Source organism: Culicoides brevitarsis, chromosome 1, assembly GCF_036172545.1.
Source record: "Culicoides brevitarsis isolate CSIRO-B50_1 chromosome 1, AGI_CSIRO_Cbre_v1, whole genome shotgun sequence".
Taxonomy (NCBI): Eukaryota; Metazoa; Arthropoda; class Insecta; order Diptera; family Ceratopogonidae; genus Culicoides; species Culicoides brevitarsis.
The window spans coordinates 19,728,639-19,744,331 of NC_087085.1; the positions used below are offsets into that span (position 1 = coordinate 19,728,639).

At 27.3% G+C, this 15,693-nt stretch overlaps 3 protein-coding genes across 5 annotated transcripts in view; 2 read left to right on the forward strand and 1 right to left on the reverse strand.

The window, feature by feature from the left end:
- The window catches only part of LOC134835877 (insulin-like receptor), a 51,133-nt gene extending 48,175 nt beyond the window's left edge, over positions 1–2,958 (forward strand). For 2 of the 3 annotated variants that reach the window (XM_063850871.1, XM_063850881.1), the window contains exons 9-10: positions 62–224; positions 1,853–2,958. In XM_063850871.1, the coding sequence (XP_063706941.1) occupies positions 62–224; positions 1,853–2,321 (632 nt within the window). In that variant the 3' untranslated portion in view covers positions 2,322–2,958. Of the gene's footprint in view, positions 1–61; positions 262–1,852 lie in introns of all 3 variants that reach the window. The other variant, XM_063850889.1, reaches the window with a different exon arrangement.
- Positions 2,959–5,244: 2,286 nt separating this feature from the next.
- On the reverse strand, positions 5,245–8,064 carry LOC134838291 (leucine-rich repeat transmembrane protein FLRT3-like). The gene is made up of 6 exons (XM_063853791.1): positions 7,583–8,064; positions 6,855–6,991; positions 6,213–6,788; positions 5,891–6,150; positions 5,703–5,835; positions 5,245–5,645 (listed from the first exon to the last, which is right to left on the reverse strand). The coding sequence occupies exons 1-6, from the start codon at positions 7,667–7,669 to the stop codon at positions 5,360–5,362; spliced, it is 1,479 nt and encodes a 492-aa protein (XP_063709861.1). The 5' UTR covers positions 7,670–8,064; the 3' UTR covers positions 5,245–5,359.
- A 2,424-nt stretch (positions 8,065–10,488) lies between these two features.
- Positions 10,489–13,173, forward strand: LOC134838065 (uncharacterized). The gene is made up of 4 exons (XM_063853509.1): positions 10,489–10,662; positions 10,720–10,933; positions 10,985–11,297; positions 11,928–13,173. Exons 1-4 carry the CDS (start codon positions 10,525–10,527, stop codon positions 12,883–12,885), a joined length of 1,623 nt encoding a protein of 540 aa, XP_063709579.1. The 5' UTR covers positions 10,489–10,524; the 3' UTR covers positions 12,886–13,173.
- The last annotated feature ends 2,520 nt before the right edge of the window (positions 13,174–15,693 follow it).

The window sequence follows — 15,693 nt, forward strand, 5'->3', positions numbered from 1 at the left end:
AATTTACATCAAAATTTTTATTTTTTATGAAAATTAATTTTTTATTTAACTTTTTTTTTAGAAAATCAACCAACAGACGATGCAACGACGCCACTAACTCGACCCGAAGACGATGTCGAGAGCTCCATCGATGACGATCTCTACCTCGTGAATCGCACCAATTCACAGCATTTATCAAATAGGGATATTACACTGCAGGCAATGCGAACATCTCAACCACTGAGGTGAGACGGAGATCACCTTTTACGCACAAAAAATTAGGTAAACTTATATTAATGAAATTGAAAGTGGGAGTTTTAAACATGATTTGCATTTTTCCAAATTTTTTCCTTGTTTGAACAAATATTTTTCCTTATTTAAAAAAACAAACAAAAAAAAATCAGAAAGATTGGCACTTAACGTTAAATTTCCTTTAGAAAAACAAAAATCGAAAAATTCCCTTGGTCCAAAGCCATTTTCGACCCGAAAAGATACATTTCAAGGCGAAAAATCCTGAAAAATGTCTCTTTTTTGTCGAAAATGGGCAAAAGTGACAACGGAACAGTATATTTCATTAGTATAGTTTACAATATTTTATTATTTTTTAAAATCATAACTATTTATGCCCAACAACAAACGCACACGATCGAACACATGACTACATTTTATTTTTTATTTGCTTTCTTTGAAAAAAAAAACAAAAAATTAAGTAGGTATGTAGTAAATCTTCCGGGTAAAGAAAGAAATAAAATAGAAGCCATCATGAGTGCACTCGTAATCAGAGGCGTCACACGGCATTTGTCACAGTGCCAAACGAATGAAAAAATTTACGATTCTCTCATTCAAAATAAATCATTCATCAATAATGCGACAGAAGAAATTATTATTCGATGATCATGTGAGTTGTCCTCCTGGCTGTAACGCAAGCAAATGAGGAATAATTTAATGACGAGTTGTTGTTGAGAAATATTTTCGTGTGTGTGTGATGTGGCGTGACTTACCATTAGAATTTTGGCACAAACAACGCGTTGTCTTGTGATATCACATGGAATGCCGTAGCTTCGTGAATGAGTGGCACTGAAGGAAGATTATTAAATTTGTCATTTTTTTAATGCGAATAAATTTAATTATTTTTTGTTTCACTATTTTGTGTTGAAAATTAGAAAAAATTGTGGAAAATAAAAAAAATAACATTTTTTAATATTTTTAATTGAAAAAAAATTTAATTAATTTCGATTCAAATATTTTTTGATTTATTAATTTATTTTTTTATCAATTTTTAATTATTCTAGTCAATTTAAATTTAAATATTTTTTTATCCAAATTGAGTTTTGATAATACCACATTTTTGCTCGAAATGCGGTAAAAAATGAGTAACGTGACCAAAAATTTTTTTATAAATTTATTTTGACCGATTTGAACTTAATTAATTATGAAAATTTCTTAAATAAAAATTTATAAAATGTGATCAATAAAAAATTAATAAAAAAATCCATAAAAATAATTAAAAAAAAAAAATAAAACAATTAATTTTCTCGTCAAAATCTTCATTCGTCAAAAAGTAAAATAATTAAATTTAGTCGCCTTAATGACATTTTGACAAATTTGCTACAGATTTTAAATGAAAAATTAGCATTTTGACTTGTGAATTATTTTTTCTGTCAAAAATAATTAATATAAAGTCAGATGTAAAAAAAAACAAATGATTGGAATTTGACGTGTCGTGTGCGAAATGTCGTCAGTATGTCTCAATAATATTTTACGATTTTATTAATAACTTTTTGTTTTATCTTCTCGCATCATGCGAAACATCTGTCACAATTTTTTTTCGAATCAAAGTTACTAAGCAAGAGATTTTATAAATATTTTTTAGTGGTGGCATTGGTTCAGGAATCTTTAGCAACGACATTCATCCGTCCTCGTATCGCATCGACGAAGAAGAAAGTGCAGCCGACTATCGTACCGAAGACGAAAATGACGATCCGACCGCACTAAGTACCGTAAAAGTCGCCAACGATCAACCTCACTTGCAAAATGGCATGACACCGGAATCATCTGTCCTGATTTCCGTTCAACCGCAGCAAGACGATGCTGCTGCAACGTACAATTTCCACACGCAACCAACGCGAAATGAGGAAAATGTGCAGTTGCTCCAAAAGAAATCAAACAGCAAGTCGCCGACGATAGTGCCGAACAGTATCACGAAATTCAGGAACGACGAGGAAAATGACTATGTCAAAGAGCAAAATGCACGGAAAAAATATTTACCAAATAAAGCCAAACCAAACGATGACGAGGAGTTGCGGCCCCTGAGCAACGGCTATGTTGTGCAAAACAGCTAATAAACACATCTTTACATCTCTTTTTTTAGTTCTTAAACTTTAAAATATACATATTTATTATTATTAAGAGAAAAACAAACGCTTAAATTAGTAGTTAGTATGAATTCTGAATAGTATAAGAACTGAAAATACACAAAAAAATAGAAACAATTCTTACAGTTCCAAAAAACAAACAAAACAAAAGGTTATAATATAAATTTACTCTAAAAAATAATAAAATTAATTATTATTACTATATTATTTAAGACTAAACAGAAGAAAACTACCTATCTTTATACATATATATTATTCTTATTATTAAAAAAAATAAATTAAATAAAATCCGCAGCACGTAAAAACACACCTGGAACCTTATTTCCACAATAACTTTCCAACAAACAACAAATTAATAGAACAATTTCGTTTTAGAATATAAAAACTCAAGATATTTATATATTTACAATAGACCACAACCTCCCAATAGACAGAATTTTCCCCCAAAAAAAATAAATTTTTCTAATATTTAGAAAAAATATTTAAAAAAATAACGAGAGAATTCTAATGATAAAGTAATTAATCTAACAATAGAAGCCATTGATTACAAACAATAGAGTCTGAACAATTTTTATTCATATACAACAAACAAAAAAAAAATACATACACACCATTTTATGCAATAGAACAATATTTAAGACATCAATTGAATTACTTTCAGTATCTTTTTTTATTTTGAAAAAAAATCTCATTTCTTCAATTTTTTTTTTTGTATTAATATTTTCAACTTCTAAAAAAATAATTAACAAAGAAAGACAAATTTTTACAAACACCACATACATACACACACAAACACATAGAATATTAATAAAAAAAATATATAAACAATAAGTCTGATTCACCACAAAATTTATAGTTCCTCCTAAATAAAAAAAAAATATTATTATTATTTTTAAAACAAACTAAAAATATTTTTTTTAGTTACAAATGAGTGCTAAAAAATTAATTATTATGCTTATTTTATTATTATCATTACGTATAGTCTAACTTATCATTATCATAAAATTATACAAACAAAAAATAATTTATTAACGTCGGGAAATAAATGTTTAATTATTATTTTTATTAAATTCTTTAATATTCTTTGCCTATATAATAATTTAATGAATGGCTTTAAACTTTTTTTTAGTGAATATTTAAAAAAAAAAATGAGTATCTTCCAAAGTAACTAAATTAAAAATGTAAATAAATGTAAAAAAAAAATTATAAAAATTTGTACAGAAAGCCAAAAAAATTAAAAATTTTGCTTTATAGTAAATTTTGTAAAAAAAAATCAAATCCATATTGGATTAAATTAATTTATGTAAATAATTTATTTACATGAAAAAAAAATAGACAAATGATATTGCAAATATAGATAAATCAATTGAACAAGCACAATGAAGTAGTTAAATCAAATATTTTCCCTTTGATGAAATTATTCCACCTTCATTAAATAAAAAAAAATCATTTAGTTTAATATTTTTTTGTTAAATTTTTATATTTAATTAAAATTGGCTCACTTGTTAGACTCTTGTAAAATAAAATTTTAAGGAATTTGTAAAATTTGTAAAACAAAAAAAGGAATTATTAAAGAATTTTTGAAAAAAAAAACCATAAGAAATTTAAGAAAAGAAAAAAAATATCATAAATAATAATAATTTATTTCCTATTAAATTAAATAAAATTAATAAAGTAAGATTTTTTGATAAATAATATAATTAAATTGTTTTATTTGTAAGTTTTCTTTGAATTTTTTGTCAAAAGTTAAAAATATGAAGTACGGTCAACATAGAGAATGTCTTGTTAAGGTAAAATTTATTATTTTTTAAAGATTTTTAATTAATTTATATATTTTTTTTAGTTTTTTGCTTATACTTTATCGATTCTTGGCTTTGCTGCCTTTTGTGGAGTTGTTATTATGACATACATGAACGTGCAAAGGATTAAAGAATTTATGGAAAATTATTATGGAAACGATTCCTTGATTAATGATTAACGAATAAAATTTTTAAATTTTTCCCAATAATTTTTCGGAGTTAATTTTTTATTAAAACATCATAAAAACTTAGTCAATTTAATTTTTTAAAGCAAAAATTGGAAGAAAATCTTGTTTTGTATTGAATTTCCCGGAAAATCTCGTGAAAAGCGGTTGAAAAAGTTTTCCATGAGACGAATGAAAGTGATGTGCCCCAGGTCACAAAAAAATTTCTAACTGGGGGAGGACGATTTTTTTCTGTGAGCTGGGCACATCAGTTGTTAGGTGAGACGAATGAAAGTGATAATAACCCAGCTCAAAGAAAATTGTGTTGTCCCCAGTAAGCATTTTTTAGCGAAATGTAAGCAGAATTTTTTAAATTTTACGGTTACATTTTTCTTCAAAGTCCGGAAAAATCGTAAAAATTTCCATAAAAATTAATTAAACTGACAAAAAATTTTAAAATTAATTAATTTTTAATCCATTTTCACACAAATTTATAAAAAAAACAGTGAAAAATTAAAAACTTTCGATTTCCATTAGAAGAAACCCGTTTGCCATATGATTCATCTGCGTAGTCGTGGCTCGCATAGCTAATAATAATGATGTTTGTTTTGATTGCTGGAATGTTGTAAATTTAAATTACAAACTAAATAAGTACAGGAAGATTACCGTGATGCAAGTGCAAGAGGCAGCAACAACTGACGCAACCGAGTCACGAAGACCTCTAAGGAATTTAAGACTCAAAGATCGCTTAATCGTGCGAGTACGTGTTAATTGCGACTTATTTGGTTCAAAAAAAATTTAAATTATTTTTTTTTAGTTTTTAGCATATTTCATTGGAGCACTTGGTTTAGCAATGTTCGTTGGAATCGTTTATTTCGTCTATGTCGTTGCAGTTCACAAACACATAAAATAAAAAAAAAACAAAAATTAATTAAGCAGTAAATTTATTCCACAAAAAATCACACAAATTTTTTTAAGTCACATACTTTCCTATAATTTAGTTAAAAAAAATAAAATAAAATGCCAGATAAGAATTTTTTGTTTAAATGTGATGCATCGTGTCATCGTAAACGCCAGCACGTTGATAGTACGCACGTGAAAAGTCGCCTGCGCCTCGTGGTCGAACGAGTCCAAAGCATCCGCGACGGAAAATAACCATCACCACCATCGTCAAGGGGATTCCAATGCAAATTCCCAACAGCAATCCAATCAAAATATTTCCATCATGTTCCGGGTGATTCCCGTATTTGTCCAAACACCGCATCGTTCTGTGATTTTCCGCTAAATCGCGTAATTTTTTGCCCGACATTTGCGATGGAGTGACACATCTTTAAAAAAAATTAAATTATTTTTTAAGAATTTTTAAATTTTTTTCACGAATTTACTTCAAATCATGCGATAAGGGCTCATTATTATTGATAATTTGCGGTATAAGCGTATCGAGCATCCATTGATTGTTACATTCGCAAGCCCACGGGTTGAATCTCAAGTCAATTACTTTGATGTCTTCCCAATCAGCTACAAAAAAAAATAATTTTTTATCACAAAATAAATTAATTTTTAAATTTTTTACCGAATAAATTTCTATCTAAACGCGATATATTGTTGTTGTGAACGATAAATTTTTCGATTGGTGGGAATTCCAGACGTTCTTTGATTTCTTGACCGGGACGAGCGAACGCTTCCGGAGCAATTTCCTTCAAATAAATATTTTGAACGGCGTGGAATTCCTTAAGGGCGGTAAGTCCACTGAAAGCTCCCTCTCCGATGACTTCCATGTTCGACATGTACGAGAGACTGAGTTTTTCCAACTTGGGCATGTGTGGAAAAATGCTAAAAATTTATTAAAAAAATTATTTTTTTTTAAATTTCGTCAAAAAAAATTAAAAACTCACTTTGCGTATTCAATATTATTGATCGGGTTACTATCCAAAGTCAATTCTTTCAAATTCGTGGCATACTGAAGGGCATCGGGAACGTGATGCAACCCGTTATCACTCAAATTCAGCACTTCCAACGTCTTGCTACTGGCATGGAAAATATGTTCCGGCAGTTTTTTCAACTGCAACGAACTCATATCGAGCACTCGGAGCTTTGGAATGTCCGAAATTGCAATTTCCGTCTGTTTATCAATCGCAATAAAGGGATTTTCGTCCAAATAAAGTTCTTCCAGCGCCGTAAAATGCTCGAAAAGGTCTTGTTTGAACACGTGAATCAAGTTGTTGCCGAGTCGCAAGACGCGCACCTTCTTCAGTGGCTCGTACGTGGAAGCATCAAAGTGTCCCTCGAAGACTTCGGGTATCAAAGCGTCCGATTTGATCTGATTATAGGACAAATCCAGGGTTTCTAGTAGTTCCAAATTGAGGAAAGCACGTCGCGCAAACGCACTAATGCCATTGTGACTGATATCGAGGAACTTTATCGGAAGTTGCGGCAGCTGCGTGACATTGGTGATAGCATTTCCCGCAAAACTGTCAAAAAGTACGGAATAAAATGTGTAAAAAGTAGATTAATTAAAGGATTTTTATAGAATTTACTTGACAGTGTCGAAATCGAAACCGGAACTGTTCAAGGCTTTCCAGTCGGCGTCGTCGAAGAGGGTGGTGAGTTGTCGACTCGAACAGTCGAGGGTTCTGTTGCTGCGATCACATTTACATTTCTGGCAAATTTTTAGCTGAAATGAAAAATTTTATTAAAAATTGAAGGGTAATGATGACTCAAAGAGTTGTTCGCTTTCTCATGAAATAAAAATAAAATTTCGTAATCTTTTGATATGAGTGCCTTTGATAAGATAAGTCGATATCGAAATGAAAATATGACTGTGCTAACAATTTCCATTTAATTGAATCATTTTTTGTGATGCGCAATACAATTTAATTTTTATTATTTTTTTTCTATAATTTTTTCTAATTTATTTTCTTATTTTTTTTATTATTTTTATAATTTTTTAAAAATTTAAAAAAATGAAAAATTTTATTTATAATTAATTTAATTAAATTAAAATAATAAATAATTAATTAAAATTGTTTTTTTTTTTATTTTTTTAAATATTTTTCATTATTTGTTTTTTTATTTTTATTTATTTTATTATTTTTTCACTTTTTAAAATTATTTTTTTTTTAATTATTTTTTATTTAATTTTTTTTAATTTAATTTTTATTTGTTTTATTATTTGTTCACTTTTTAAATTTAGTTTTTTAATTTATTTTTTTAATATTTTTATTTTTTTTAAATTTCAATTAAATATTTCAGAAAAAAAACTTACATCATTATCCGCTGCTTTGGTGACTAGAAGGACGGAACTTAGCACTAACGTTATTAAAAGTAGAAACTTATTTCTAGGTAGTCCCATTTTTCTTTGATAATTTCTTGTACTGTTTCAAAATTTTTAATTAAAATTTTTTTGTATTTTTTTATCTCCGTAAAATCAGGCTTTTGCCTTGTCCAACAGAACTCGGAACACTACGGACCGTATCTGATATCATGGTCGCTTTATTCGTCGTAGATGCGATAAAATGTTCGTCGAATGCATTTCTTATCAACAAATTCACACAAGCTGTATGGCTCGTCGAGGTGGAGACAAATATATCTATTTACGAAGCCTTATCTAATCTTATCACATATTTTTTTTGTATCTTCCGAAGCTCACTAATATTTGCAAGACACTTTTTTGTGGTTCTTTGTCTATTTTTAATTTTATTTTTTCAACCTACGAGCGCAATCAATTGAGTAGAGAATAGGCTGAATGGCTCTTTTACGACTAACAACTCGTCAACAAGTGTGTCAGCTTCAAAGCAAAACAATATTCCAGTAATACAATTATTACGGTGTGTTAGTTTTATTTACGTTTCGCGTTACGTTTGTCTGCATGGCAATGGAATGGTGTGTGCCACTACCACTACTCATGCAGATGCTAATCCAGCAGAGATACTCGTCAAAAGTGTTACTAAGAACAGACAGGTTTTCTCGCGCCGGTGTTTTTATGTTAATTCCATTTTTCAGTTGAATGCAACGACAAACGTTTGTTGGATTATTAATTGATTAATTAATAATTAATTGAGTGAAAAGGCGATCATGGTCAATCTGATGCTAAATTATCCGAGCAAATTAATCCTTGCTGATTAGCAACAGGGTATTTTATTACGAAAAAAAGGCTTACTGGGTTAAAAATTGTTTTGACAGATGGAATATTTTTCGTTGGAAGTTTCGTTAAAATAATAAAATTTAATAAAAATAAAATAAATTTTAATAATATAAAATTTATTGAAATTAAATTTAAAATAAATTAAATTAAAATTTAATAAATTAAAAAAAATAAGAATTTAATTAAATAAAATTACATTGAAATTCAATTAAAATAAAATTTATTAAAATAAATAAAAAAAATTATTGAAAATTAATGAATTAAATTAAATCAATTAAAATTAATTTTTTTAAAAATTAAATTGCAAAATTAAAAAAAAAATAAACTTTAACTTATTTTTAATTTAACTGCAATTTAATTTCAAAAAAAATAATTTTTATTGATTTCCATTTTAATTCATTTAATTTTAGAAAAATTCAATTTTCAATATTTTTTTATTAATTTTATTTTAATTGAATTTTATTAAATTATTTTTTATTTTATTTTTAATCAATAATAATTAAATTTTAAAAATTAAGCAAATTAAAATAAAAATTCAAATTTATTCATTTTTTATAAATTAAATAAAAATTTTAAACAATTTTTAAAAATTAAAATAAAATATTAAACATTTCTTGATCTAAAATTTATTTTTCATTATTTTTATTTTTAAAAAATATTTTAAAGTTGTAATATGATAAAAAATATCAAATATTTTGAGTTAAGTCACAAAAATTATTCAAATATTGACGACAATCCCTGTACTTATTTGTACTTATTCCAAGCTCATACATTACTTAATCGATTGTAATTACCACATACACTCATAACTCTTCATATAGATAATTCATTCATTCCATCGCATTGCATTGAATATTTTATTTACGTTCAGCGCCGTGTTGTGTATGGAAAAAACATTGTCACTTTATTGACAATTTACGTTTAAAACTCGAACATTTGTTGTTGTTTACACAATTGTAACATGGTATAGTGTTAGAACAGACGGCTTCAAGGTCGACTTGAACGATATGATGCATTTTGTGGTCTAGTTGAGTAAGGCAAGTATTTAGGAATTCATATCATGTATTTTTTTTTGTTTTTGAATTTATGATTTACTAATTAATGTAGGTAATGTAGGGGAATTTCCTGATTTAAATTATTGTTTCAGGAAATTTTCTTTCTTTAAATAATTTTATGATTTTTTTATGCAAATTTTTGTTGTTTAGCTTTTTACATTAAAAAAATAAATAAAAAATATTAAAAAAAATAATGAAATTTATTTTTATCAAATTTATTAATTTTATCGAGAATTTTTTCAAAATCAATATTTAAATATTTTAGTATTTTTTTTTGTTCCCGACAAAACTTTTATTCATAATTTTTGAATTTTGTAGATAAAAAAATGTCAGCTGTACAACGAAATACTTTAACTTTAACAAAAAAAATTGCCATCTGTGTTTGTTAAAATAAAAATAATTTTAACAATAAAAATAATTTACAAAGAACATATTTTATCAAAAAAATATCAAAAGATTAGTTTTTGAAATATCTTATCAACAAAACATAAACTTGATTATCAGGGCGAGGTGGAAAGAATTATGCTGGAAAATATTCAAGGAGTTGCCGGAGTTTGTGTTGTCGATGTGGAAAGTGATGAAAAAGAAAATATTCCTTGTATTGCGATTATTCCTGAAATTGGGCACGAAATATTAGAAGCTGAAGTGATTGAAACTGTCATGAAACATCATACTTTTACGTTTGAGACAAAAGTTTTCTTCTTTGACGAATTGCCGATGACCATTTCAGGAAAATTTAAGAAACATCTCGTTCGGGAGATGATTAAGAAAAAATTATCCAAGCAATAATGTGTAAACATTTTTTATCTTTTTCGATTAAACTTGTAAAAAAAATCCGGAAATATCTACTTTGTACGATTTTTCAATTAATCATCTAAATTTAATCATAAATTACTAATCTAATCTATTGGGCTCGATAAAAACAGTCTTTAATACCAACTAAAAAGTACAATTCAATAACTACTATCAACCTTTAAGGACGTGTTTTAAAATTATCTGTCACAAAAAATGTCTAACAAAATTACCTTTGATGCCGCTTCCAACATTTGGCGTGGTCCTGAGCTAGAAAAACGTCCCTATGGATCCAAAGGAGTCGGAGAAGTTGTTTTTGAGGCACTTTTGCAGGATTTGAAGCACATTTGTCAAGTAAAAAATGAAATTAAAGAATTTATTTCAGGTCATTAAATTGATTTTTCTTTTCAGATAAGCGACGATTCCGGTGAAATTTACACAAATGAACGGATGTTGAAGGAAGCGATCAGCGTTGCGAATGGCTTGAGAGCTAAAGGCATCAAGAAAGGTGACACAATCGTCATTTTGATGCATAATCATCATTATTTGTTGCCCATTTGGGTGGGATGTGTGTTCGCTGGAGCCGTTTTATGTCCAATTTATTTCGGTGATAGCTCTGTAAAAGGTAAGATAAAAGTTTTTAAATACAAAATTTTGATTTTTCTTTAAATTTTAGGTGAGTTATGTGAATTGATGGGACAAGTTCAACCGAAAATGATGATCACGTCACATTTGGATGCCATTGAGATGTTCCAAGGTGTCTTCAAGCAAATTGGAATCGATTGTCCGATATATATTTATGAGAACGCCGTTGAAGGATGTCATGATTTTAAGCCTTTCGTAGAAAATTACTTCAGCAGTTTCGATAGTTTTAAGCCTGAAACGATTGATAACCCCGATAACGATTTATTTGTGATTGTCATGTCGTCATCTACAACCGGCAAGCCCAAATTAATCAACTCTACTCATTCGCAATTGCTTTATCAGACGTAAGTTGATTATTTTTTAATAAGTTCGGTCGCTGCAAAAAAAATTTTTTTTTTTAATAATCAAAATAGAGTTTTGAAAAAAAAAAAATAAATTTATTTTTTTTTATTAATATTCAAATTCAAAATATTTTATTAAAATTTTTGAAAAATCTAAAAAATTATTAAAATTCAATTCAAAAAAATTTTTTTATGAAAATCCAAGGAGGGAATAATGATAATGGTTTTGAAATATTTTTACCTTCAAAACATACAAAAAATGACTAAAAATCATCAAAAATTGGTTGAAATCTATAAATTTAATCACAGAAAAAAATTGAAAATTTATAAGAATTTTCAAAAATTTTAAATTTCTAAAAATTTTAAATTTTTTAAAAAAAAATTATTTTTAATGTTTAAAAGATTTAAAATGTCTTTTCTTTAAAAATAGTGAAAAAGGTTGAAAAATCATTAAAATTTATTTTTATGATTATTCATTACTCCCACCTCCTTACATTTTAAGGCAAAAAATTGAAAATCTCCACTAATTTTCAAAATTTTTTATTTCATTTTGACGGTAAAATCAAAGATATTTAATGTGGCACGTTCAACAATGTTCATCTACATTTTTAATAGCTTATCAATTTTTTTCAGCGTTGTACCATTTTCAAAAATTGTCATTGCCTCCACAATGCAACCAGGATGGCATACAGAGTTCGTTCTTTCTTTCATTGTCCTCATCAAACATTGCACGAAAGTTATGCGAGCCTTTTTCACCATTGATGAGTTCCTCAAGATGCTCGAAAAGTACAAAGTCCAAGTAGTTTACATCAATCCGCGAAACATTTTCCAAATGCTCAAGAGTGAAACGCTCAAAAGCGTAAATTTGGAAAATTTACTCTTCACAGGTTGCGTCGGTCAACATATGAGTGCTAAAATGGCGAGTGAACTCCAGTCTTATTTGCCCAACGGAGTCATCACATCAATTTATGGTATTTCCGATATTGGCGGTGCAATCACGGAACCCAGCGATCTAAAAGGCCACGTGCATCAACTTGTGGGAAAAGTTCGACGTGGCTTAGAAATCGTTGTTTTAGATGAAAAAGACACAAAATTAGGACCGAATGAGGTCGGCGAAATAGGAATTCGTGTACCTTTGTGTCCATTCCCCGGATATTACAAGAACGACAAGTTGACGAAGGAAAGTGTCACATCCGATGGATTTTATCGCTCGGGAGACTTGGGATACGTCGATGTTGATGGGAATGTTTTCTTGGTTGAACGCAAAAAATACAACATTCCATACCGTGGCAAGTTGATAAATCAGGGTGACGTTGAGAGAATTATTTTGGAAAATGTCCAAGGAGTTGCCGGTGTTTGTGTCGTTGATGTAGAAAGCGATGAACATGGAATGCTTGTTTATATCGCTATAATTCTAGAAAAGGGAGTTGAGATGAAAGAGTCTGATGTGATTGAAACTGTCATGAAACATCATCCTTTTGAGTTTGAGACCAAAGTTTTCTTCTTTGACGAATTGCCGATGACCATTTCCGCAAAATACAAGAAACATCTCGTTCGGGAGATGATCATGAAGAAAATGGCTCAACAATAAATACACGAGATTTTTTTTTTTGTACTTGAGTTTATAAAAAAAATGTTGATGAAAAAAATTTTCAGGTCAAAAATATTGGCTCAAAATTTGAAATATTCAAAATAAAAAAAAAGTTTCGAGAAGAAATTTCCAAAAATAAAAAATACATATTTGAAAAATTATAAAAATATAATTCTAAATTTTTTTGTGATTGTAAAAAACTATAAATTGTTAAAAAAAAAATATTTTTTTTTGTATCTACTTTAAAAATTTTTCATTACTTTTCGTATACATTTAAATGTAAATCGAACCAAGAATAATAAAAAAAATATCTATTTTTGAAATAAAAAAAATAATAATAAAATTAATTATTTATAAAAAATATTTTTTTCTAATTTAAAAAATTTTTTCTATTTTTTTTTTTTAATTTATTGACATTTATTTTATTTTAATAATTTTTCAAATTCTCAAATAGGACACTATTATTTTCTTTGGAGCGACCTTAATAAACGAACGCTTCTTAACAAAAAAAAGAGGAACCGAAAAAAATTAATTAGCGTTATTTTTCTCCGTTTCCTGAATCCCTTTATCCCTTTTCATTCATTCCCATCACAACAAACTGTAAATTAAGAAAAAATATTTACTTAAAAAATTTGGCGCCTCGCTCACCCTTTAATTGAGTCATCCGTAATGCAGTACAAGGAAGTGCCACTTGCTCGTGTTTTTCTAAGATAAATTTCAACTTTAACTAACCATCAAATAAATTAAACATTTTCCACAAGAATTTTTTGCTTTTTGCTCCGGTAGAATCACATAATTTTCGACTGTAATTTAAGTCAAAGTGTATTTAATTTGAACATCTGTTTCAAGTTTCGAGTGTACCGAGTACATTTTATTTGAAGAAAGACAACTATCCAACTTTTTTTTTTGTTTCGTGGATCGTTGTGGTGAAAGAGAGTAGATAGTTTTTCATGTTTTCATTCATGTTCGAGTGAGATATCGTGTAGTAGAGACGACGGGGAAATATATAGTTGCTGCCATTCACAAGCGTTTTCGTCTAATTAATAATAACATTTACGCTCATTTACATTCCCATCGAGCGAAACATGATAGTGTAATATCGTTAAATGTCTGTAGTTACGTAGATAATAATGGAAATTAAAATAAAATATTAGAGAAAATAGAATGATGTCGTCGTTGTCGTGTTGTGTAAAATTACAAAAAAAAAATAACATAAATAAATTGGAATTTTTTTGTTTGTTTGATGATCGCATCATAGGCAGGACCTAAGATCAGAAATTTAAAAATTTAATTTTTTAATAAAATTCAATTATTTTAATTTTTTTTTTTAAGTTTATAGGTTTACAAATTTATTTTTTTTTTTTTTAATTTTTTTTTAATTTGATTTTTATTTTTAAATTTTAATTTAAATTACGCATTTTTGTTTTTTTATCATTTTTAATTTTTTAAATTATTTTGTTTTTTAACATAAAATAGTTGAAAAATTCTTAATTTTTGAAGAATTTTACAAAAAAATAATTTTAAAAGTTCAAAAAATTTTCCATTTTTTTAATTTTTATAAAAAAAAAAATAAATTTGAATAAAAAGTTGAAATTTTTCAAAATAAATAAATTATTAGACATTTTGCTATTTCAATAAAGAAAAATAAATATGATTTTTAAAATTTCTTCAAAATCCTTTAAATTTTTATTTTAATTTATGTTAATTTTTTTTTAAATAAAATCTACTTCAACTTTTTCAAAATAAATTTTAAACATTTAAAAAATTTTTGAACTGAATTGACTTTTAAAATAAATATTTTTTTTCTAGAGCTCACAATTCCTCTCTAATAACCCCAAATACTATAAAAACAAAATATTTCTTTTATTTTTCAATATCGCGCTCTTTTTTCTTATAAGACGCTAATAATTTATTACAACCATAATTATCTTTATATATGTGCGCCTCAAATTCAATAATGAAGCAAAAAAAAACGAATATTTGGAAAATATCTCTTTTTAAAACTAAACGCAAACGAACATGATGTAATATACATTTATGTGTCACATTTATCCGACCAGAACGCACATTTATTAAACATGATCCGGAAGATGTTTTTGATGATGTTGTTGGGTGTCATCACTGCTGTACACTATCATTTTTTATATCGCCAGTCGCGACGACACTCCTGCGAACCATTTTTCTCCGTTGTGCAATAATTTTCATTTAAATAAGTTGTCGTGATAGATTTTTCATTAAGATCATAAAATGATACGCGTCTGTTACTCCGTTCGCTTGCTCAAAATTCATTCATTTTGCTGTCGGTTACGAGGAAATCGAATGGTCGTCTGGATTTAATTAATTGATTTTCGCTTGTGTTTGACATTTTTCCCATAATCGATTAATTATTGTTATTATTTTTGTACGTCTGTTTGTTGATATATAAATAAACATGGAGTTTTTGTGCCAAGGAGGAAGGAAGCTGTTTAAAATGTCAATTATTTGCGATAAAAATACTACAATGAATGTTTTTAATTTTTTTTTTTTCAATGGAAAAACAACTTTTTGCAATTTAATGATTACAAAGAGTAAATGGACACGAGAAATGTTTGAAATTTTTTTCAATTGTTTTTTAAAATTGAGATAATGCACGATAGATGTAAAAATAACAGGAAGTCAGAAAATTGATTTTTTGTTAAAATTGATTGTGTTGAAATAAAAGCAAAAATATTTTTAAGGATTGAATTTTTTTTTGTAAAATTTCATTGAAAAATAAATATTTTTATCAATTAAATATGATGAAAAATAATTTATTTAATTAAAATAAAG

Excerpts from the sequence above, each read along its gene's own strand:
- LOC134838291 (XM_063853791.1), bottom strand. The coding sequence starts at position 7,669 with ATGGGACTACCTAGAAATAAGTTTCTACTTTTAATAACGTTAGTGCTA. Across the intron at positions 6,789-6,854 it reads TTCGATTTCGACACTGTCAA|TTTTGCGGGAAATGCTATCA; the intron begins GTAAATTCTATA and ends ACTTTTTGACAG. Across the intron at positions 5,646-5,702 it reads CCCTTATCGCATGATTTGAA|ATGTGTCACTCCATCGCAAA; the intron begins GTAAATTCGTGA and ends TTTTTTTTAAAG.
- LOC134838065 (XM_063853509.1), top strand. The coding sequence starts at position 10,525 with ATGTCTAACAAAATTACCTTTGATGCCGCTTCCAACATTTGGCGTGGT. Across the intron at positions 10,663-10,719 it reads ATTTGAAGCACATTTGTCAA|ATAAGCGACGATTCCGGTGA; the intron begins GTAAAAAATGAA and ends TTTTCTTTTCAG. Across the intron at positions 11,298-11,927 it reads TCGCAATTGCTTTATCAGAC|CGTTGTACCATTTTCAAAAA; the intron begins GTAAGTTGATTA and ends AATTTTTTTCAG.